General features: G+C 29.5%; 3 protein-coding genes across 4 annotated transcripts; 2 read left to right on the top strand and 1 right to left on the bottom strand.

Annotated features, from left to right (window-relative positions):
* Positions 1-260: 260 nt before the first annotated feature.
* On the top strand, positions 261-4,288 carry LOC103487174 (protein REDUCED WALL ACETYLATION 2-like). Its single transcript, XM_008445396.2, has 16 exons — positions 261-293; positions 466-557; positions 630-770; positions 862-918; positions 1,121-1,193; positions 1,684-1,842; positions 1,929-2,078; positions 2,181-2,436; positions 2,595-2,716; positions 2,822-2,908; positions 3,240-3,328; positions 3,465-3,527; positions 3,629-3,685; positions 3,797-3,893; positions 4,027-4,185; positions 4,283-4,288. Exons 1-16 carry the CDS (start codon positions 261-263, stop codon positions 4,286-4,288), a joined length of 1,641 nt encoding a protein of 546 aa, XP_008443618.2.
* A 6,597-nt stretch (positions 4,289-10,885) lies between these two features.
* On the bottom strand, positions 10,886-12,435 carry LOC127149077 (uncharacterized). Its single transcript, XM_051083906.1, has 5 exons — positions 12,325-12,435; positions 11,979-12,235; positions 11,673-11,888; positions 11,406-11,597; positions 10,886-11,324 (listed from the first exon to the last, which is right to left on the bottom strand). The coding sequence occupies exons 1-5, from the start codon at positions 12,410-12,412 to the stop codon at positions 10,977-10,979; spliced, it is 1,101 nt and encodes a 366-aa protein (XP_050939863.1). The 5' UTR covers positions 12,413-12,435; the 3' UTR covers positions 10,886-10,976.
* A 6,536-nt stretch (positions 12,436-18,971) lies between these two features.
* LOC103487031 (beta-glucuronosyltransferase GlcAT14B) lies at positions 18,972-22,728 on the top strand. Of its 2 annotated transcripts, XR_537162.3 has the most exons (5): positions 19,049-19,955; positions 20,056-20,131; positions 20,239-20,354; positions 21,687-22,305; positions 22,389-22,728. XR_537162.3 is itself a non-coding variant. In XM_008445218.3 (4 exons), exons 1-4 carry the CDS (start codon positions 19,376-19,378, stop codon positions 22,199-22,201), a joined length of 1,287 nt encoding a protein of 428 aa, XP_008443440.2. In that variant the 5' UTR covers positions 18,972-19,375; the 3' UTR covers positions 22,202-22,728. The 2 variants fall into 2 exon arrangements, 1 of the variants encoding a protein (XP_008443440.2); XM_008445218.3 differs by having other exon boundaries at positions 18,972-19,955; positions 21,687-22,728.
* The last annotated feature ends 294 nt before the right edge of the window (positions 22,729-23,022 follow it).

Genomic DNA, 23,022 nt, shown 5'->3' with positions numbered 1-23,022 from the left:
ATATATATATATATATATATATATATATATATATATATATATATATATATATATATATATATATATATATATATATATATATATATCCCCTCCTCACTTAACGAAAATGAAAACCATGATGAGCTGAAATCAAAATCAATTTTGAGAAAGAAAAGAAAAACAATAATAATTAATTAGAATGATTCTTGTTATTTTGTAAAAAAAAAGCAATTAACAATTACACGATCGACTTCTTCTTCCATTTTGAATTTGTCGTAGCAATGGCTTTGCTCGGCCCTGTGACTCACGCTCAGGTTTGTATTTCATTATAAATTATATTCAGTGAGATCACTACGGTTTAATTATACGTAGCTGTTTCATGATAATTATTGTATTTGGTTAATTTCTTGTTAACAAAGTCTGAGGTTTTGTTGGTTTATTATTCAATGGTTAATGTTACTGATTCTGACATTTTGATTGAAACAGGTTTCATTTCTTATTGGATTTGTAACCATTGTGGTTGCATGGGCTTATTCTGAGTACTTAGCATTTAAAAAGAAGTCCATCTCTACTAAACTGTAAGTCAATTAGAATAATATTTATTTGTTCATAAACATGTACCATACTGACTTGAAATTAAATTATTTTAGAAGGCACGTTGATGTAGGATTGAGTGAGGAAGAAAGTCATAATATAAAAGAAGATGACAAAGCTGTTTTATTGGAAGGAAATGTCATTAAGTCCACTCCTTCAGGACCTACAATTTCATCAACCTTCTCAACTATTATTAGGTTAAGTGTGTTCATCCTTTCAGAAACAAAATCATATGTTATTTTAATTCTTTTCCTTAGGTTTTACTAATGTTTTATGTTTGCCTGTTAGGTTCATTACGTTGGAAGAATCATTCTTGATAAAACATCGAATGCTACTCCGAGCAGCGTACGTAAACTCACTGATCTTACTTTGAAATTTATGAAGAAAAACTTGCACGTATGCGCTCATCTTTTTGCTGCACGCCCACGTACTATTGGGTGGTCGTTGGTTATAAAAGATGGTCGTACAACTTAAGCTACATCAAAGTCTTACCCTTTTTTTTTTTATTATTACTATAATATATAATTCTCTCTTTCTTATTTTACAGATCTGAATTTGGTCTTCTTTTAGCATACTTCTACATTTGTGATCGCACTGACATATTTGGAACATCAAAGAAGGTGTCTTATAGCCAACGACTCTTTTCTTCTACTTTTTTTTTTCTTTTTAGTAGTGTTTTTTCTTATAGTGAAATTATTACTATTATTCACCAATTTCATAAAGATTGCTTGAAAATATATAGAGAAAAAACTTGAATTAAGGGTATGTCATTTGACCCCGTGAATGAAGTTAGTTTGTTGGAGTTGTTTGAAGTGTAAAGTAGAAAAAGTTTCCCGTGAAAAATCACTCGATAAATATAAAATATAGAGATAGATGAGAGGGGAAGATAAGACAACGAAGTTACTGTGCAAAATACAATAGTGTTCACTGTTAAACCAAACGGCTCCTAAGAATACAGAGACCTAAAATGAAATAAACACGAATTTAAAACTGGGGAACTATCTTTTCACATCATTATTCATAACATAAACATTATTCTTATTACATTTTATGTAGTAGTTGCTGTTAAATAAATATCTTACAATATATTGTAAATGAAATATTTTGCAGAGTTACAATAGAGATCTGTTCATCTTCCTCCTCCTCCTTCTCATCATAGTTTCAACAGTAACTTCATTCAAGATTCATCTTGATAAATCACCGTTTTCAGTTAAACCCATTCTCTTCTTAAATAGACATCAAACTGAGGAATGGAAAGGATGGATGCAGGTATTTAAATTAATTAATCACTCTTATTATTATAATTTATACTCTTCTTTAATTAATTCACACTTTATTTTTTTCTTCTTTTATAGGTGATTTTCTTGATGTACCATTACTTTGCTGCAAGAGAAATTTACAACATGGGTCGTGTATGCGTTGCCTCATATATCTGGATGACGGGATTCGGCAACTTTTCATATTACTATGCTCGAAAAGACTTCAGCTTTTCTAGATTTGCTCAGGTATACATACTTCAATAAATTAATGTCTTCCTATCCCCTATTTATTATGTTATGTTCGATAACCATTTGACCTATAATTTGACAGTTTATATATGTTTGCAGATGATGTGGCGGTTAAATTTCTTGGTGGTTATGTGTTGCATTGTCCTTGACAACAGCTATATGCTATACTACATTTGCCCTTTACACACATTTTATTCTCTTGTAGTATATGGTCTTGTTGCCGTTTTGAATAAGTACAATGAGAGTAAAGGAGTGATTGGTGTTAAATTCTTTCTTTCCTTCTTGGTAATTATCATTGTTTGGGAAATTCCTGGAGTCTTTGAAGTCCTCTGGGATCCATTTACCTTCCTTCTAGGTAACTTTTCTACCTATCTCGATCATACCATCATTAATGCATCGAATTCCATTTGAACTTTGCAACTAGGCTTGGACGAGAGTATATGATACTAAGTTGGATGACTAAGTACTCGTGAAAAAATTAACATTTGTTAAATCTGTTGTTGTGTATCGTAGGTTATAAAGATCCTAATCGATTGAAAGAAAACTTGCCTCTTATGTATGAGTGGCATTTTCGAACGGGACTTGATCGCTATATTTGGATATTAGGCATGATGTATGCTTATTATTATTCAACAGTGAGTTTAATTTAAACAAATGCTCTTTTGTATACTATCTATTATCGTTATCGCATTCTCTTGATCAAGGAAAATGCTTTACACAATTGAAAATGGTTTTGATAGATGGAGAGGTGGATTGAAAAGTTAGACGAATTGAAACCAAAGGGCAGGATACTGATCAAAACAATAATTGTTATGATTTCGTTAACGGTAAAATATTCTTTACTTTTATACGTACACTAAAAAGAAATAATTATGATATGGCAACTATGTCAAACTAAGAAAATTTTCATAGTATTTGTTCACGTTAAAAGTTTGTTTTCATTAATGTGCAAGTGAATCACACCCTATTTCTAAAATTACCATGACGTGACATAAAATTTTTCGGTTAGGGCAAAGTTTAGTTAGACGACTGCAACAAAAAAAAAAAAATGTGTGCAACCTAGAATGTAACCTAAGTAGTTTTTTTTTCAATGGATAAACAATCCTCTCTTTGTTTTCTCGTCCTCTAATGGAAGTAATTTTGTGGATTATTTTTCAGGCAATATATCTATGGTTTGAGTATGTATTCAAAATGGATAGTCTTACTTACAACAAATTCCATCCTTACACTTCTTGGATTCCCATCACGTATGTTATTAATATAATTAACTAATTAACAAATTAACCTTTTCTTTATATATATATATTCAAACTTATTCATGAAATAATATAAATTAAAGTTATGCTTATAAATATATTATCTGTTGTTGTTAATATGGAACAGAGCCTACATATGCATAAGGAATGTTACTCAGAGTAGTCGTAGTTATACTTTGACACTTTTTGGGTAAATCTCTTCTTCTTCTTCTTCTTCTTCTTTTGTTTTTCAATTAACTTATTGATCATTATCATATATATAATTTAACTTTTAATTAAAACATGATTTAGATGGATTGGAAAGATTTCACTGGACACATACATTTGTCAGTTCCATATTTGGTTAAGGTATGAGTTAATTTATTTAATTTTAAAGTGGTGTGTTTAGGTTTTAGTTTTAGTACTTAATAATGTTAATTAAAGTAATTGAGATAAGGAACGTTATTGTAATTATATTAGATCAAATGCTCCGGATGCACAGCCGAAGTTGTTGCTGACTATCATCCCAGATTATCCTTTATTGAACTTCATGCTCACCACTTCCATTTTTATGATGGTAATTCTTCAAACAAATTTTTAATATAGTTAAGAACACACGTTACGCCTTTGTTTCATTCATTATATATATTAGGGATCTGAGAATGTGGTAACATTTTGATGAGGTGTGTTGTTGTTGGTTTGGTACACAGAGTTCATATAGGATATCAGAGCTGACAAATACATTTAAAATGGCATTTATACCAAGCAAGGACAGTAAACACATAATGTATAACATGATTGCCGGTGCTACATTTATGGCTATCTTATACTCCTTCTCTTTTCTTTTCCTTAAACTCCCACAATTCTTGGTAATTATTTTTTTCTCCTAATTATTTCTCACTCTTTCTCTTTTCTTTTCTTTTCTTAAATACTAATTAACTATATGTATTTGTGTTGCTACTGCAGGTTTGAGAATTGAAGAAATAATAACAAGGGGTTGTACAGAAAGGGGAATTAAAAGCAAGCAGAACTCAAATTTTCTCAATTAAAGAATAAAAGGAACTTGAAATTTGTTTTGTAGGTTAATTATTATTCAATGGCCACTACTTTAGGGCATGCATATTTGAGATGGCCAAGGGGGGGTCTTTTGGTATTATATTGAATTATGATTTCATTTTCAACTAAATAGTTATGTTACTTTTCAGCAGTGAATTGATCAAATAAATTAAGCAATAATATGCTGTTTTATTGATCTCTCTGCCTTGTTTCATCAAAATAGTCATTTTTTACGAGTATGTTCATGGACTAGAATGAAAATGAATGTTTTGTAATAGTCGAGAGGTGTGTCAAGGGGCGATCTATGACGGTATCTTTTAAACTTAATGTCTTTGTGTAATCTTCTCTCTCATTTGGTGATGCTTGTCTTTAATTTGTGTTGTCTTTTCTCCTAGTGGAGATTATCCGGTAAATGTACGACACATAATTATCGAGGTGCGACCTCGAATCATTATCTTGAAATCAAATTTGGAAAAGAATGGTAAAGGTCAAGGGAATGATCTTTCAAATACCAAAATCAAGACTTAGCTTGGGAATGGTGTGTTGTAGATGGGTAGATGCTAAAGGGAAAAAGAACCCTAAATAAAGGAAATTAATTAGTTTTGAAGTCTTCAAAATCAATGCCAATTGTAGCACAAGTCTTTGCAATTGAAAAGAAAACTTAATAGGTAATAAGGATGGAAATAAATATAGTCGTAAACTCTTTTTTTAAAAAAATCAGTTTCTCCTCTAAATGTTTAATTTCATCAAATTAGGTTTAGGGTTTCTACTCATATAATTTTTACTTTACCTATTCCGTTCGATTTCTATATTTTTTTTTTTTAGTTAAGGTTCGAATGTGAATGAAGATACTAATAACGTATCAATTTAGTTGAAATATTTCCGTATATGGCTAAGAAATAGTTCTACTAATTTTAACAAAAGGATGGAGATATCATTTTGGAAATCATCAATTTTAATTATGTCAATATCGTTTCATTTGAAATCTTTTATCTATTTTATACCGTTTGAATACTTTTTATAATTCATTAAAGCAGGTGAGAATATTCTATGTAATATATTTTCAAAGGAAAACTTAGCAATGATAAAGTTTCGACACTTATCCAAATTAAAGTATAATTAATAATGCAATAACATATATTTGTGTCCGATTTGATCCAATTAAAAGCCTAAGTGAAACTACATATACATCAACATTTTTAAAAATCGTAAATTTTAACAGTCTATCACTAATCTACCATATTGCAAATATTTGTTTATCACTTATAGATTATAAAAGTTTAATCAATAACAAAGTTAATAGAAGTCTATCGTTGATAGATCTTACTGCCTCTCTATTTTTTTAAAAATTTGTTATACATTTTATTATTATTCTTAAAGTTGCTATCCATTTTAATTGACTTTTATTTTTATTAAAACAACAAAAAGTGATATATGTCCAAATTGAATTAGTTTTCTTTTTAAAAGGAAAAACCCCATATTAAACTTTGGTTTGATGATTGTTCTAGTTTTCAAATTTCTTAAAATTAAGAAAGAAGAAAAATGTTATAGAAAAAGGTAAAATTGTTTAGAGAGAAAAGTAAAACAAAATGAAATTAGAGACTTAAAGATAAAAGTATGGGGTTTTTACAAAAAATTATTAAAAGAGAACAAATTATTTATCAGAAAAAACCCACTAAAAAGCAAAAATCTACCGTAATAGATTTTTTTTTGTTATAAAGTGTAAATATTTTATTCATTTTTCCTATTTCTGATAATTTCTAATAAATAGATGTAGGATTTTTTTTTAAAACATAACATTCATCTTTGTATATATCTAATAATTTGATCGATTACTTTTTTATTCGAAGTTAACTAAAATTGTAAAAGAGTAATTATGAATAAAAGAAGCCAAGCTTTAAATAAATGTAATATTTAACGTGTGGTGTGACAATTAAACCTATCTATTTAATGTCGAGTTGTTATGAATACATATCTTTAATGTTTATGTACTCTCTTAATTAGGTTCAATAATTAAAATGAGTTTATATAACACAATTGACATTAAATTATAAAATTATTTTTGTATGGCTAATCTTTGAGGTTAGAGTTTCGATCAATTCACTCTAAAATTGGTCCAAAAAAGTCACATTTAATCGTAAGCATAGAAGTAAGCATAGAAAGATCAAATTAAAATTTTGATTAAGAATTTCAAATTCTTAATTAAAAAAGAAGTAAGACATTGTAAAAAATCAAAAGATTATAGGATTTGATTTTCATAATCCAAAAAATCAAATAATTATCTAAGATAACATTCGACTATCTTCAAACACTCAAATAAATAACTCAAGGTTAAATCATAATGAAATAACTAAAGTATCATTTTATGCAATAATATAACCCAACTCAAACTTACATTCAATATAATATAATGCTAAGGTACAAATGAAAATTTGGCAACCCCATATTTTTTTAGGTTTAATTTTATTTATTTATTTTATGTACGTCAACATTAGTTGTTGAAATTGGTATAAATATAATGTTTATGTCATTGTATTCATGGAATTCATGAAATATATGGTATATGGAAAAACGTTGGGTTGAGAATTCGAATTGTGTCGATGTTATAATTACTATTAATTAACATCAACGTCGAATTTGTTTATTGACATCGACTACAAATTTGATATTGAAATGAAAATTGACATTATAATTCACCTCATAAATAGTTTTTAATATCGTATTTATAACAAGACAACGACATGTGATACCAATATCGATTTAAAATAGATGTAATATCATGCTTTCAATCGAAAATTGTATATGACATATCAACATTATATGTATTAACAATTTGTTTAAATTAAAAGGAGTCACCATCTTAATTTCATGTAGATCATATTAGTCTATATTGAATTAGGTTGATATTTGTTTACCTATATTTAAATTTAGTTGCATATGAATTTAATGCCTTCTATCTTTTACTTTTATTTTTCCCACCTAAATTTAACATCTTTATTAATTATCTCCCTTAAATTTCTCTAATTTTACTTGAACTAAAAGTCTAAAATAGTTATTTAAAGATTTAAAGATGAAATTGAAAATAATATTAATTACTCAAGGCAAGGCATTGTTAAACTTTTTTACGTAGATGTTCAATTTTATTTCTTTTTTTTCATTTTCTACCATTTTCTTTTATGAAAAAATAACCAAAGTTTAGTTTTGAGAAGTAAACAATAATAATAATAATAATAATAATAATAATAAAACCTTTTCATGTTTTTTTAAATCTGACCATAAGAATTCAATTTTTGTTTTCTAAAAAAGAAAGAAAAGAAAACAACGGTAAGAAATAATTATAATTTGGTAGGAAAGAAACACAAATTTCAATTTAAAAAAAACTATAAATGAAATTAATTATTTTCAAAGAGGACCTAATATAATTAATTTCACAAAGCTTTTATTCTTTCCTCACTAAATTATAGGTTCGGTTTTTTTATTTTTATTTTAACGGTTTGGTATCTAATTGGGTTTATGAATTTTAAAATATGTCAATATCATTATAAATTTTCAATTTTATGTCTAAGAGTTATAGAATATTTTTTTCTATTAGACTATTTCTATACTGTCATGTCTACTAGACACAAAAGTAAAAGTTTAAGATTTCATTTAACAAAAAAATTATATTTATATCTAAATGGGCATTTAGGGTTTAGAGTTGTTTTATCATAGTCTGTGGGTATTAAATAGTTATAAGTGGTTGGGTGGATATTATTTTAGTATAAGTTATCATAATTATGTAAACTATTTTTGTTTGAGTAGGAAATAGTAAACAACCGTTTAGCAAAAAAGAAGAAAAGAGAGGATGAGAGAAAAATAATTAATAAAGATTGTAGCAAAGAGAGATTGTTGAAATAATATTTATTATTAATTGTAAGTGTCTCAAACATCGAGTGAGCTCTAAAAACCCAATACATCAACTTCTAGCTGGTTCCCAAATGACCCCTAATAAAAATTAAGAGAGGGACATTTGGGACTACAATGAGTTGAGTGGAGAGGGTCCATCTTAGGATGTAATAATAATCCATGTTTAGGTTACAAATTATTTGAATGAGTAGGAAATAGTAAACATATAATAACAAAAAAAAAAAAAAAAATTGAAACGGTAACAGTTTAATTTATTGTATATTGAAGCTCCAACTATTGTAATTTGAGCCTTTAAACATGGATCGAGTATAATAGTCAACTCCATCACTTGAAGTTGGGGGCCAAACAAACATTTTATTACATTATTTACTATTTTTTAAAATATGAAATCGAGCTACTTTCTTAAATGAAAACAAAATAGTAAAAAAAAATTAAACGTCAACAAAAACAATCTACACACTACCAAACATATACTACATACTATAACCTAAATAGTAAATATTATAATAATTGTTTGGACCTCAACTTTATATAAACAGGATAGACTATTATAGCTCACTTCATGTATATATTTCAATTATTAGAATTGGTATTTCTAATTACCTACCATTAATTATAATATCAATACTTGAAACCTCTCTATTACATTATTTATTATTTCATTCATCATCTCTCTTCTTCTTTTTTTTTTTTTTCTATCTCAGCTAAAAAAATCTAATACTCCAAATGATGGAAACAAAATTTCCAATTTAATATGATATGGGTGACAAACTAAACTTTCTATTTAATGCCAAGCTATTATGAATAATTAAATTTAATGCCAAGATTTAAATCTTTTGATATCTTTAATGTTTATGTACTCTTCTCAGTAGGGTTTTTAATCTCTACATTTACTATATCACTTTCATCTTTCTTTGGAGTTGAGTTGAGCAAAGCCAAAAGACATCTAACATATAAAATTTATATCATCAATTATTCTAATATTAAAATAAAATTTTTCTATCTCATTTTTTTTAATCAATGCGATTAAAAAAAACATACAAAATTTAAATAAAGTATAACCCAATAATTAAAACTACAATTTTATATTTAGATATAAGCATAATTCAATTAAGATAATTATGTACTACCAACCTCAAGACGGGAGGTTTCAATCATAATCTCACATATACATATACTCAAGTTTAGCCTAAGACTTCATTAGGCTTTTAAATTTACATCGTCTATTAGCTTTGAAATGTATGTAATAGACTATATATACTTTTAATCATATACAAAATTTGAATGTCGTTAAACTTTTCATAAACAAGGCAAAGATTAGATTGGAACTAAACCCGTTAAATTTCACATATAATACCAACTAAACCTTCTAATTAAATGCCTATAGGTACCATTATTTTTTTGTCAAATTTCTTTAATATCTCTAATTTCTAATTTCACTTCCCTAGTTTCTAATTCCATTACAACTAAAAGTCTAAATATGTTACTTTATTTTTATAATAGACTAAGTTTATGATAATTACTAATTACAACCATAGAAATCATATTGAAATTAATTCCCATTTAACCATAGGGCCAAACCAAACTTAGCATTCAAGATAATGCTAATGTACTATATTAACTATATAGATTAAATTTGTATTTCTTGACTTTGACAAGTATGTTATTTATTTATTTATTTTATCAACATAAAGATTAGTTGTTATTGTTAACGTCATGATCTAAAATGTAGATATGGATGAAAATGTTGAAATCTTAATTTTAAATATCAATAACCACGTTGATACGATTGAATATTTTAAAAAAGAAATATGATTGTTTTAAAAAAATTAAAATAATAAATATATATTCTACCCCCTTTAAAACAAGTTAAAATATATTATTTATATATATAATATTTCACATTAATGATATTTTGTTTTCTCTTTTGTGTTTTATGAATTATTTTAGGATATATATAATAGAATTTTGTGCCTCAATCCCTCTGTGTTGGTGTCGAGCCATAAAAGTTAATAAATATTTGATCGAAAATATTAACATGTTTGATACAATTTGTATACCATTGTTGAAATTGATATGAAAAGGTGTGGGTCTCCATTTGCTTAAATCAAGAGAATCAACGTAAAGAAAGGTAGTGTTAAGGCAGCAATCACTACAAGAAACGGGGGTACTCCCGACGCACCAATACGTCGGCGAAAATGCAAAGTACGTCGGAAAAGGATATCCCGACGTACAAAACGGCGTCGGGAAGCACGTCGGGAGAAATGCGTCGCGAGAGGCTTTCCCGACGCCGTACCAAAGCAGCGTCGGGAAAGGTTTTCCCGACGCCGGAATATGCGTCGGCATGACGGCGTCGGGAAAACCTTATTCCCGACGCCGTCTATGCCGACGCATATTCCGGCGTCGGGAAAACCTTTCCCGACGTTTTTTTCCCGACGTAATGAACGTCGGGAAATATTTTTTTATATATTTTTTAAAATATTTTATTTTTACTTTTTTCCTTATAATATTTTGCTCAAACATTCACAATGATGTTCGGATTGCTCAAAAAAATTTCGCGACGTTTTGGATTAAATTAAAATAAATTAATAAATATACAAACACAAATTAAAAAAATAGAATTAAAATTAATAATACGAATAAGTTGACTACAACAAAATATAGTTCTCAATATAGAAAAAACATAAACATAATGAAGCTAGGGATCATGTGGTGGTCCCTGTTGTGCACGAGTTAGGTCTTCAATCATCTTTTTCATAGCTTCCACTTGTGAAGCTAATGCTTGGTGATTTCTATCTTGTACTTCAATCCGTTCCAAAGCTTCATGAAGTTTAGCTTGTAATTCAATCTCTTTTTGTGTGGACTGCGAACAAGATGTCGACGAACTGCTTGCACTTGCCGTTCTGCGGGCCTTCGGCTTGGGTCCCCAACCAAGGCCTTTTGAGTAGCCTGGTCGTCTACCCAACACCTGATCGCATATCTCATCCTCAGAGAGTGGCTGACTACCCTTTGGGATAGGCTGGGATTGGAGTTCCAGCATTTGATTCTGCAACAAATTTAAAAATTATGTTAGGTAACGCGCAAAAATATATAATAAAAGTGGATAATTAATAAGGGTATAACTTACATGCGCATCCTCGGCGGCTTGCGACACGAATGTCCCAGCTCGAACGTGTGTTTCCCGGAACAATTCCACACGATCGACCGGCTGCCCTCTTCTTTCAGCGAGCTCATGCTGTCGTTGTAGAAACGACTTGGACCCGCTACTATGATTGTAAGGCTGCTTCTGTCTAGCAGCCTTGTTTGTCCGTGATTGCTCCTGCATTAAAACAATTATATTGTTTATTTCTTATACATATAAAAACTTGTTATCATAATTAATCATGACAAATACCTGGAATGCACGACTGATATAATGGTCGCAAAGGAAGTGCCAATCCTCATCACGTCCAACCAATGCGTTTGGTGGGTTGGCACGAGCCTCCTCCGGGTCGCTGTACTTTTTGAAATGTTTATGACAGTCGGCCCGGAACTCTTTAAAGGTCGTGAGCATCTGATGCTCAACAAACCTGTTCATTGCTTGATCATTGAAATCAAGCACAAAGAATCGCTGCACATTACAAACATAACACATTAGATTGGCTAAAGTTAGATATGTTTCAAATGAAATCATATATAATTGTGTAGTGCATTTAATTACCTGGAGGTCGCCCTTGACGACCTCAATGTATTCTCTCCCAACGTCCGTCCACTTAAGACAGCGGACGGGAAATGTCTTTCGCACGCACACGCCTATCGCCTGGCTGAAGCGAACGGCGTGTGGAGAAATAGGCTTCTCCGCTCCAGGGGCGATCGTCATCGGAATGCGCCCATTTATTGCAACGTGGCGCTCTAACTCCAAGAGTCGAGACTGCGCACGTCTCCTAGGAGTCGGAGTCGTTTGTTGAGAAGAAGACTCTGCTCAATAAGTAGACAATAACATATAAAGTTAGAAAAAAGAACATGAAATATTTGTAAGTTAAAATGAAGAAAATTCTTAGACTCACCCGTATTGTCGCCCACAGATGATGACCCTCTCGCGATGTTATTATCTAAATCGTCCTCAAACTGGAGGAACATATCGTCCGTCTCCATAAAATTTGATGGTCGATATGACATAATGACTATGGACATAGAAAACAAACATTTTCAATTTAACTTAAACCTCCCTCTCCCCAGATAAGTAGTAATTCCATTTCATAATAATTACACGACCACTGTACACAAGATAATCTTCCCCATAGAATTTCTATCAGATCAAGACATCTCGGTATAAACTTAAGCATATTCAAAAATCTCATGCTAAAACTTTAACTTTCTTAAGTTAGCATGCTTATGAAAAAAGAAACTCTTGCATTAAGCAAGTCTCAAATCTAGCTTTGCTTTAAATTATCTCTTTGCTCTAATATTTTCAGAAACTTAGCATTCTAACACATTCTCATAAATCTCATGTTTTAAGAAATATGTTGAGTAGACCCATTAAAACCATCCGTATATAAGATTGAAGAATGTTAAACATTTTGTATAAACACAAAATTAAAAGTTTATTAGGTATTTCTCAAAGTTCAAACGACTAAGTAATTGGAGATCCTAAATCACAATCTCAAATTCAATAAACACCCCCCCCCCCCCCCAATTCAATATAACCTCAAAAATCTCTACACATTCAAATTTTTTATCAATCTCAAATTCAATTTCAACTTCAATCTCAACGTCAATCTTAAATCCTAAAACCACTTCAAATTCAAATTCAACACTAAAACCTAAAACTAATTCAAAATCTATATCCTAAAACTATTTCAAAATCTAAATTCTAAAACTAATCCTAAAACTAATTAACTAAAGCAAAACTAAAACAAAAACAAAAAAGAACTTTAAACAATTTCAATAATACATACATTTTTTTAACTTTGAAACAAAAAAAAAAAACAAAAAAACAAACAAACCCTAAACTAATTTTTATCAAAAAAAACCCTAAAAAAACTAAATAAATTTACATATTTCACTTACCTAAAGTGGCAGACGGCGACGAGGAACAACGGCGAGGCGGTCGGCGGCGGAACAAAAGGAAAGCACGGTCGGGCGACGTTCTTCTTCTTCTCCTTTCTTTTTCTCCTCTCCTCTCGGCTTCGGTTCTGTGAATACAGAACGGAAACGAATTTAAAGGGGATTTCCCGACGCAGTGACGTGGCGTCGGGAAATCCCTCAAAATGCGTCGGGAAAAGGGGAATTCCCGACGCTCATTAAACCCCTTTTTCCGACGTTTAACGCGGCGTCGGGAAAAACCCCTATTCCCGACGCCGCTCCCGACGCACTGTTCACGGTGTCGGGAAAAACCCCTTTTCCCGATTTACTTTTTGCCGACGCCTTCATGTTGCGTCGGGAAAAAAGGTTTTCCCGACGCATCTCCCGACGCGTTGTTGAGGGCGTCGGGAAAGCCCTTATTCCCGACGTTCTTTATGCCGACGTGCTTTTCGGCGTCGGGAATTCTCCATTTTCTTGTAGTGAATGTAAAGAAGACGTAAGACTATTTTTTCATCATGAGAGAGAAAGATTTGAACCACATACTTCTTAATTGCTAACACATCTATATGTCAAATGAGTTATGATCGCTTGTTGGCAAAAGAAGCTATAGATAATCACACATTCAACGTTGACATATATATGTTTGTTAGAATTGACATCGACTATGAATTTGTATTGGAATGACAAATAACATTACCATGCACGTAGTTTTGGTAATGATTACATTAATATTGATAACAATAACATCGGTATCGATTTATAGTAGATGTGAAATAGTGTTTACAATAGAAATTGTATATCGCATTAACATTTACTATTTGTTTTAAAAACTCACCATGAGAAAGATTGATGTACGATTATATCAAATTATTGAGTTACGTTTATAATTGGCTCTTCAGTATAGAAAGTTATTTTCTATCCAAATTTATTTGTGCATGAATTTTGTTTTGCAATTCCCCTTTTACTTTTCTTTAATTGCAATTAGTTACCAAACAACCCTTCTCTCTATAATTTGTTCTAATTTCATGGGATGTACTTAGTACATACATATAAAATAGAACATTCGAAAAAAATTAAACCCATTGTAAATATTAAAAGAATTATAAAAAATATAAATATTTATAAAATATTTATACTTTGTAAAAATATAAAATGTAACGTAATAAATCGACAAACTGTTAATTTTATAAAATTAAATTACTAAAAGACAAACTTCACTTATAACTGATTAAAAATCGATAATTGTTTAAAGATTTTAAGATGAAATTAAAATAAATGTAGAATTTGGTGTAGAGTGTGAACTCAACTTTCATTTAATGTCGTGGTACGAATAATTTATTGATGATTTTTATATCTTCAATGTTTCCTTTTTTATATACATTTTTTAGTTTAATAGTTCAAAGTATTAAATTATCAAATCACCTTTTAATGATAATTAATATCATCTTTATTTATTATTAATTTTTTATGTCTCTATTCTATGTTTAATAATTTTAATCTTGAGAAATGTTTGTATGCAATGTATTAAGATTTTTAACCTTGAGAAATTATTTCCCCTCATTGTTCTAATTTTATGCTAGTAATCCATATCTTATTGCATAGTGTTCCAAATATATTAAAAAAATTTAATCAACATTTTTTAGTAAAATAAATAAAAACTTAAATTCTATAGGTTGATATTCTTTAAATATTTTGTTAGATTTGTCATTTTTTATAAAAAAAAATTCCAAACTTAAATATTCGTTACATGTATATTGTTATAATATTTGACTATAATGTTGGATTTTTTTTCTTGATCGTCTCCTAAAATATTTAAATTTGAAAATGTATAAGAATTGTTTGAATATCATCTTACTCTTCTCTACATATTTATTTTGTAGATTTCGACTATTTTGCGATGAGTGAGATGTTCTTTGTACTATAATGTATTTTTAATAGTAATTAAGGGTTCTATAGTGCATAAGAGTTAGCTCTCATCGGTTTTTTAAGAATTGGATCATCATAAATGAACATTAACGTTTGGGAGATTGGATTATTCATACAAAAATCTTAGTTTTCAACTCTTTCCCGTTTTGCCTAACCTTTGAATAATTCAAAGAAAACTAAATATATAGAAAATGTTTGGTTATGTTTTTTTTTTTTTTTTTTTTTTTTTTTGTTAATTTTTGGAATTTGGTGTAGATATCAAATTTGGTGATGTTTGTTGACATACCTAACTTGGGCCAATGTGAACAATTAATGTTATCAAATCAATGTCACCTTCAATTAGGCTGCAGGCAGATTAAATTAAATCTATTTTGTACCAATATGCTATCAATTAAATCTGGGCTGTAAAAATTATTCAATTTTACTTTGATTTGGTCAACCCTTCTTCCCTATAAATTGCTTTACATTAAATTATTGTCTCTTTTTTCCTTTCAACTTCTAATTTTATTTACATATCTAACCTTTCATTTTTACCATTTGTTTGCAATTTCTAAATCTCGATTTAATATTAACAATTTTACTGAATACAATCACCATTTACAATTTAACTCTATATTTATAAAGAGAAAAAGAAATCATATATATTGTTAATCTAACATATTTAATGTTTTTCCTATTAGAATTATATTCAAATTATCAATAACTATACTGATCATTTGACATGTTAAGATGAGAGATGGATGATCAAGAACATCAAATTCATACAATAAATATATATATATATATATAGCATGAATCGTTTTAAAAAGTAAAATGATAACAATTGGTCAAACCACATTGATTGATTTTTATGTTATAGAGACAATAAATGTACTTTAAGTAATGGAAATTCATGTCTCACATAATTTTACTATTAATTTTAGGAAGAACTCGAAAGAAAGAAAAAGAAAAAGAAAAAGAATCGTAATTTTTGAAGATTATTATGGAAAATTCTAATTAACAACGGACCTCTCTTTTTCATTACTATCTCTTCGGTTTAGTTTCTAATAATAATAATAAAATTGAAACATCCCCTTTTAAGTAATTGGTTGACTTTAAAGAAAAGCAAACTTCCTCTCACAAACACAAATTCATTATATCAACTTCATCCAACTTTTTTCAAAAAAGGTTTTCTTACATTAATGATTTTAAAAAAAAAAACCTTACCGAAATTTTTCAAATTAAAAACTAACCGCTATCACTGGTAATTGTTTTACTATCGATGATATGCTATCCCTGATAGTTGTTATCGATTTTTATTATCGGTGGCATGATATCGATGATAGAAGATAATCTCTAGTGGCATGAGAGGAAGGAAACTGAAAGGCAAAATTCATATTTTAAAAAAATTACCATATGACTGATAAAAAATTGTCATTTTTACAAATATTGTTTCTTTGTGCTATAGATTATATTTATTGTCTAATTTATGTTATTTTGTGCAACTTTTTAAATATAGTAAAATTCATCACTCTCTATAGTCTATTTAATTCATATCATTAATATTATTTTAACTAAAATGGATTAAAATGTTACTTTATCCCAAGGTATTAATTTTTTTTATTATCTATGTGTCAATATCATAATTAATATTTTTATTTGTCCAATGATTTACATCGATGTAACGAACATTGAATTGACATTTACAATATATTGTAAAAGAATTAACAAATATGAAAAATAAACAAGTACATAAACTATAATTATAATCTTATTTTATTATATATCGTAAATATTTTCTAAGTTTTTTCACTATTTACATAAACTTCTCTGAACTTAAACTATAAATATTAATATTAAGAGTTCTAATTCATTCAAAAGTAAATGGTTTCTTTATTAATTTATATATATTTCTTTGAACTTATGTGCTTATATACATGTATATATATTTCGAAAACCTTTCATAATGATAACTTTGCTAATATTTTAATTGATCACAGGATAATGATTAGGTATAATATAGGTCACGTATAACTTTCATTTATGATATATCTCTTTTTGTACATAAAAGAAAAAAGATAATCATTTTAAAAGAATACTGTCGCATGACATATTTTTATTAGGTGTAGATTGAGTTATACAAAAAAATTAAATCACTTCTTTTGACACTTCTATCAACATTGATATTTTAAATATTGTTTATACTCATTTGATGAACAAGGTATGGAAATTAAAGTTTAACAAACGACAATAAAATTGCAACGGGAGGATGTTTGGTTTCACCATTTTTATAGGTCTAAATACATTAAAAGACTAAAGTTAAATGCTTCAATTTAATCTAAAACATATGTTTGAAAAAATTTAAGTAAGTCTTCTTTTGTGGTTCACTCGCTTGCTCGTTCTATTATTATTATTATTATTATTATTATTAAGAAATCCTACCTTCTGCTATGAAAAAAATGTATGAGACCTCTTGTAAGCCTTGTTTCTCGAATTGATTTTTCTCATATGTTAGACACTTTAAAAAACTAAAACGTAATTCCTAAAAGTAAATTAAAGAAAGAAATATTGTTTTCTTTTTCTCTAAATATAAAATTGAAATGAGTAAAACCTAGTTGATAGAAGTTTTTAACACTCCACAAGTTAACAAAATGATAAGAAAGTAAATCAATAAACACTATTCATACATTGTTTGTTGTTTGGTTTTATTTTAGTTGCATGAAATCCATGAATACTTTTTTAAAAAGATGCTTTTTTTTTCTTTCTTCCTTTAATTATTTGATCTTTTGCAAATTCCTTCCTTGCATAGACAATCTCCTCCCCTAAGCCAAGAGAAAATTGAACATTTCTTTTTTCCTTTGTGGAGAAAGAAAAAAGGAAGAATTTTTTTTTATATAAGATTGAAAATAAACAAATATATTAATGTTTTGATTTAATCACTTTTGAATTTTTTTTTTTTTAATGTGTTGAGGATGAAATGAAAGTGGCCTAATGATCTAAACACAACAATTAAAATGGTCATTTAAATTCCATCTTTATCTCTCAATTTTCTAAACTATTTTTTCAATCATAAAATCTAATTTAATTTCCTTTTTTTTGTTCTTTGTTTTGACTTCATAGGCATTGTATTTCAATTCCTAATCAAGATTATTGTTGTATTTTCGTTGTTTTTCTAAATTGCTCAATGATGCTTTCATTTATATTTAACAAATGTTTGTTCATACATTCAAAAAAACAAAAATAAAAACAAAATACACATGCTTCTTCGCAAGAACTTTATCGAAAAAAATGCATAAAAATTAAAGATAAGAATATTTAATTATATATATATATATATATATATATATATATTCCTTTAATCTATTAAATTATATTAGAGTTAATATTTTAAAACGTTGATATCAACAAAAAAAAAAAAGGTAAAAAAAATTGAAATTTATTAAAAATTGTTAGTAAAATTATCAATAAAATGTAAATGTAAATGTAAATGTACTTCAAAAATAGAAAACTTATAAAAATAAAAATATTTAAATTAATCAATAAACATTTTATATTTTTTAAACAAGTTTACATAATTATTAAATATTTGATGGACATAAAGAAAGGATTTTAAAAAATAATGAAACATTAAAGGAAAACCAAACTAAATGTTAAGATCAAAGGTTAACATTAGTCAAAGAGACATTAAAATTAGATTAGAAACGCAAATTTTAATGAGAAAGTAACATACCAAAGAGAAAAATGTGAGAGTGAAATAATTTGATAGCTATATAAGGCTATTCCACCATTGTTGAATAGATCAAATCTTTGCTTACATTTTCATCCAAGGTAGATTAGGGAGAAGAGTCAAAAAATGCAATGGCAGCCTGAAAGAGAGAAAGAGAGAGAAACTGAAATAGAATGTATATTTTTCTCATATATAAAAAATGTGTTCTAGTTCGTTTCTCAACTGAACACTCAAAATCCCTTCTTTTTCTGTATTGAACCCAAATCGTGTTGATTCCAATCCAGTTTCAGCAAAGATCGGTGAACACCCAACTCGATTTTCAACTCATTTTTCCATTTACACACTCAAAACCCCCATGTTTGAAGCAATTGCTTTGGGGGTCATTCGATTTTGAAGGCGAAATGAAGAAATTAAGGACTTACTATATGCATTTGAGACACCCACCAAATATGGAGCGGCGATGGATCTTCCCGTTAGCAATAGGCTCGATGGTTTCTCTGTTCCTTCTCTTTCTTTCAATGGTGGCCTCCCCCGGAGGGACGCCTTTGTTTCCGTTTTACAAATCTGTGGCTGTTTCGAGTTCGTTCTTTGTTGAATCGAAGCTTCATCCGGTACCAATTTCATCGCTCCCTCCGCCGCCGCGATTTGCGTACCTAATTTCGGGTTCAGTCGGAGAGGGAAACATGTTGAAAAGGACGCTTGAAGCGCTGTACCATCCGATTAATCGGTATGTTTTACATTTGGACCTCGAATCGCCGCCGGAGGAGCGGCTGGATCTGCAAAAGTATGTGCAGAATCATCCCAATTTTAAGAAATTTGGGAATGTGAAGGTCATCACTAAGGCTAATCTTGTTACATATCGAGGCCCGACTATGGTAGCTAATACATTGCACGCGGCGGCGATTTTGCTCCGAGAAGGTGGTGATTGGGATTGGTTTATTAACCTCAGTGCTTCGGATTATCCTCTTGTTACACAAGATGGTGGGTTTTTGTTATTGTTCATTTCAGTCTCCTTTTATTTGGGTTTTTCTCTTATATGAGTTAACGATTTTTGTTGATGCGTTTTGGATTTTTTTGCTAGATCTGCTGCATACTTTTTCTTACTTGCCTCGTGATCTTAATTTCATTGATCATACTAGTAACATTGGATGGAAAGAGTAAGTGAAATGTTTCTTCTTTGGTATTTCAGTGTTTCTTTTTTATTCTTTTGGCTCGTTTTTTTCCTAAAAGGGTTGATATTGAAATTGAGTTTTGATGTTTGTAGGAGTCAGAGGGCTAAGCCAGTGATTATTGATCCTGGGTTGTATATGTCGAAGAAAGCTGATGTGTTTTGGATTACACAGCGTAGAAGTGTGCCAACAGCCTTTAAACTCTTTACAGGTAAATTTTGAAAAAAATAAAATTCTGTTTCTTAGAACAAGAATTTGATTGATCATGGTTTAGATTTAGATAACAAATGGTTTCTCTTTTCCCTTTTGATGTGTGTATGATATAAACTGACACAGAAAACTCCAATTGTTTAGTTTTTGTTGTAGTGCTGCTATGGGAATTGCCATTTAGATATTGACTTATGGATGTAGGTCTTAGAATTATTTGTTCAGCTAATGGACTTCTGAGTTTGCTAGAAACTTATCTTGGATCATTCAGTTGATATTGCTACACGAACTTCATAATTTGCGCCATTGCTTTGCAACTGCTGATCATTGTATCGATTATGTGACAACATATTTGTACTTTCTTCATTTCCTAAGAAACAGATGAGAGGAACAAGAAATGATTTAATTGCCTTAATGTCTTGTTTCTTTTTGCTTTCAAAGTGTTGGGGAACTTTGCAACGTTTACGTGTTTGCACCTTCATGTAGTCTAGGTTTTTCTATTTTAACCATGGTGGGTTGGTATAGTGATACAAAGGAAACACAGTCTCAATAATTAATTAAGAGGTTATGTGTTGGTCTGAACACTAGTGGATATCCAAAAAAAGTATGTATTTTCTATTTTGTGTTTACATCTTCAAAGAACTCTAGAAATTACCAAAGAATGGTGGCAAAAGTTTCAGGATGATTTGATCATTATGTTATTAATCAAAATTAAAATTTGAAGGCCATTCAGAAGTATAGATCTTCCTTCTCACTTTATATACTTGAATGCCTTGGTGTAAACATGTTCTTATGCTTTAAGGTTATTACAAGTTATGGTGGAAAATCTCAAGTACATGCTTAGAATATGATTTGGTGATGGGAAAATTTTCATGTAGGTAATATTAAGGATATTCATTTCATTTCTTGCCTGCATGAAGTGTAGCCTTAGAATCATAAACAATACGATGGCATAGACCATGAACATGATACAAAAAGTGGAACCACTGACAACATAGTATTAACCAAAAAAACAGCTTGAAGGATGTAGACATACATTCTTTTCTTTTCTTTTTGGTTAAGATTAGATATGATGTTGGATTTCTTACATATAATTTTTTTTTTTTCGAGGTGCAAATTTAGATTATGTTCTGCATAGAACTCATTATTTTCTGTGAATATCAACTGAATGTTTCGTTTTGCTCACTTTTTGTATGTAATTCATTACTTCGTTAGCATATATTTAGGCCATACTGTAATTCAGCAATCCTACAATCTCTAATCCCTATCTTTCTTTGAACGGATGAATTTTTCTTTAGGAGTTCTTTTACTGAACTCTTGTCTTGCCTTATCACAGGGTCCGCTTGGATGGCACTTTCTCGGCCTTTTATTGACTACTGCATTTGGGGGTGGGAAAATCTACCTCGAATCGTCCTCATGTATTATGCAAACTTCATATCTTCCCCAGAAGGGTACTTCCACACTGTCGTCTGCAACGCACAACAGTTCCAAAACACGACTGTGAACAGTGACCTCCATTTCATATCATGGGACAATCCTCCCAAACAGCATCCTCACCATCTCAATGTCAATGATATGCAAAGGATGGTGGATAGCAATGCTCCATTTGCAAGAAAGTTTGTTGGAGAAGATCCTGTACTCGATGAAATCGACAAGCAACTCCTACACAAACGCCCCAACATGGTAGTTGCTGGTGGTTGGTGCATTGGAAGCCACGAAAATGGAACAGATCCATGCTCCATCACCGGCAGTACTAATGTATTGAAACCTGGTCCTGGAGCAAAACGGCTCGAAACCCTGATCAACTCTCTATTATCCGAAGAGAATTTTCGACCTAGACAGTGCAAATAAAAGGAGATACAACATCATCCACAGCATACTAGAATTCCCAAATGGATAAATTCATATCATGGAGAATTGGGAAGGAAATGGCTGAAGTGTACACAACTCCATCAGTAGGTTACTAGAAATGGTTCAGCCATATCCATTTCTATTAGTTCTTTTTTTTTTTTCTCTTTCTTACAAAGCTTCTTGACAGGTTTATTTCCACAATCCCTTTGCTGCTGCTGCCAACACTTGTGTTTTTCGTTACACTGATGCCTTTGTAATACCCAAATGGATGGAAGAATTTGGCTGTGACTGATCAGTTGATGAAATGTATGAAAAACTATTAGTACAAAATTCAGTCAGAATCTTTGTAAGGCCTAAAATATAGTTTTCTTTCCCCTTATAAAAAGGTTAGTTACTTTCTAATTTGGTTCTTCAGGTTTAAGAATTTTTGTACTAGTCTTAGGAGTTTGATATGATAGGTTCTAGTCCTTGTTATTGAAATTTGGGTATGAAGTCAGATGAATAAAATTATAATTTTTTTCTTTAAATACTATTTTTTGGCACTTCGAACTTTTATTCATTTTAGTTTTCACTTTTAAAAAGTTAAGTTTGATTTATCACATCATAGTACTATTTATGAGATTTTATCCAATTACAAGAATTAAAGTTCAACTTTCTTTGAACTATGTTGTAATTTAAATGAATTTCAACTTCTTATATTTTGTTCAAAGTAAATAAGTTATTTTTAAGTTTAAACATTTTAATGTTTAAAATTATATCGTAAGAATTAATATTAAGAACTCACAGAAGTTAACTGACAGAAGTTCAATTTATAGAAGAAG

Source organism: Cucumis melo, chromosome 4 (assembly GCF_025177605.1).
Source record: "Cucumis melo cultivar AY chromosome 4, USDA_Cmelo_AY_1.0, whole genome shotgun sequence".
NCBI classification, from domain to species: domain Eukaryota; kingdom Viridiplantae; phylum Streptophyta; class Magnoliopsida; order Cucurbitales; family Cucurbitaceae; genus Cucumis; species Cucumis melo.
The sequence above is the reverse complement of the archived record's forward strand: the minus strand, read 5'-3'. Positions and strand labels throughout refer to the sequence as shown.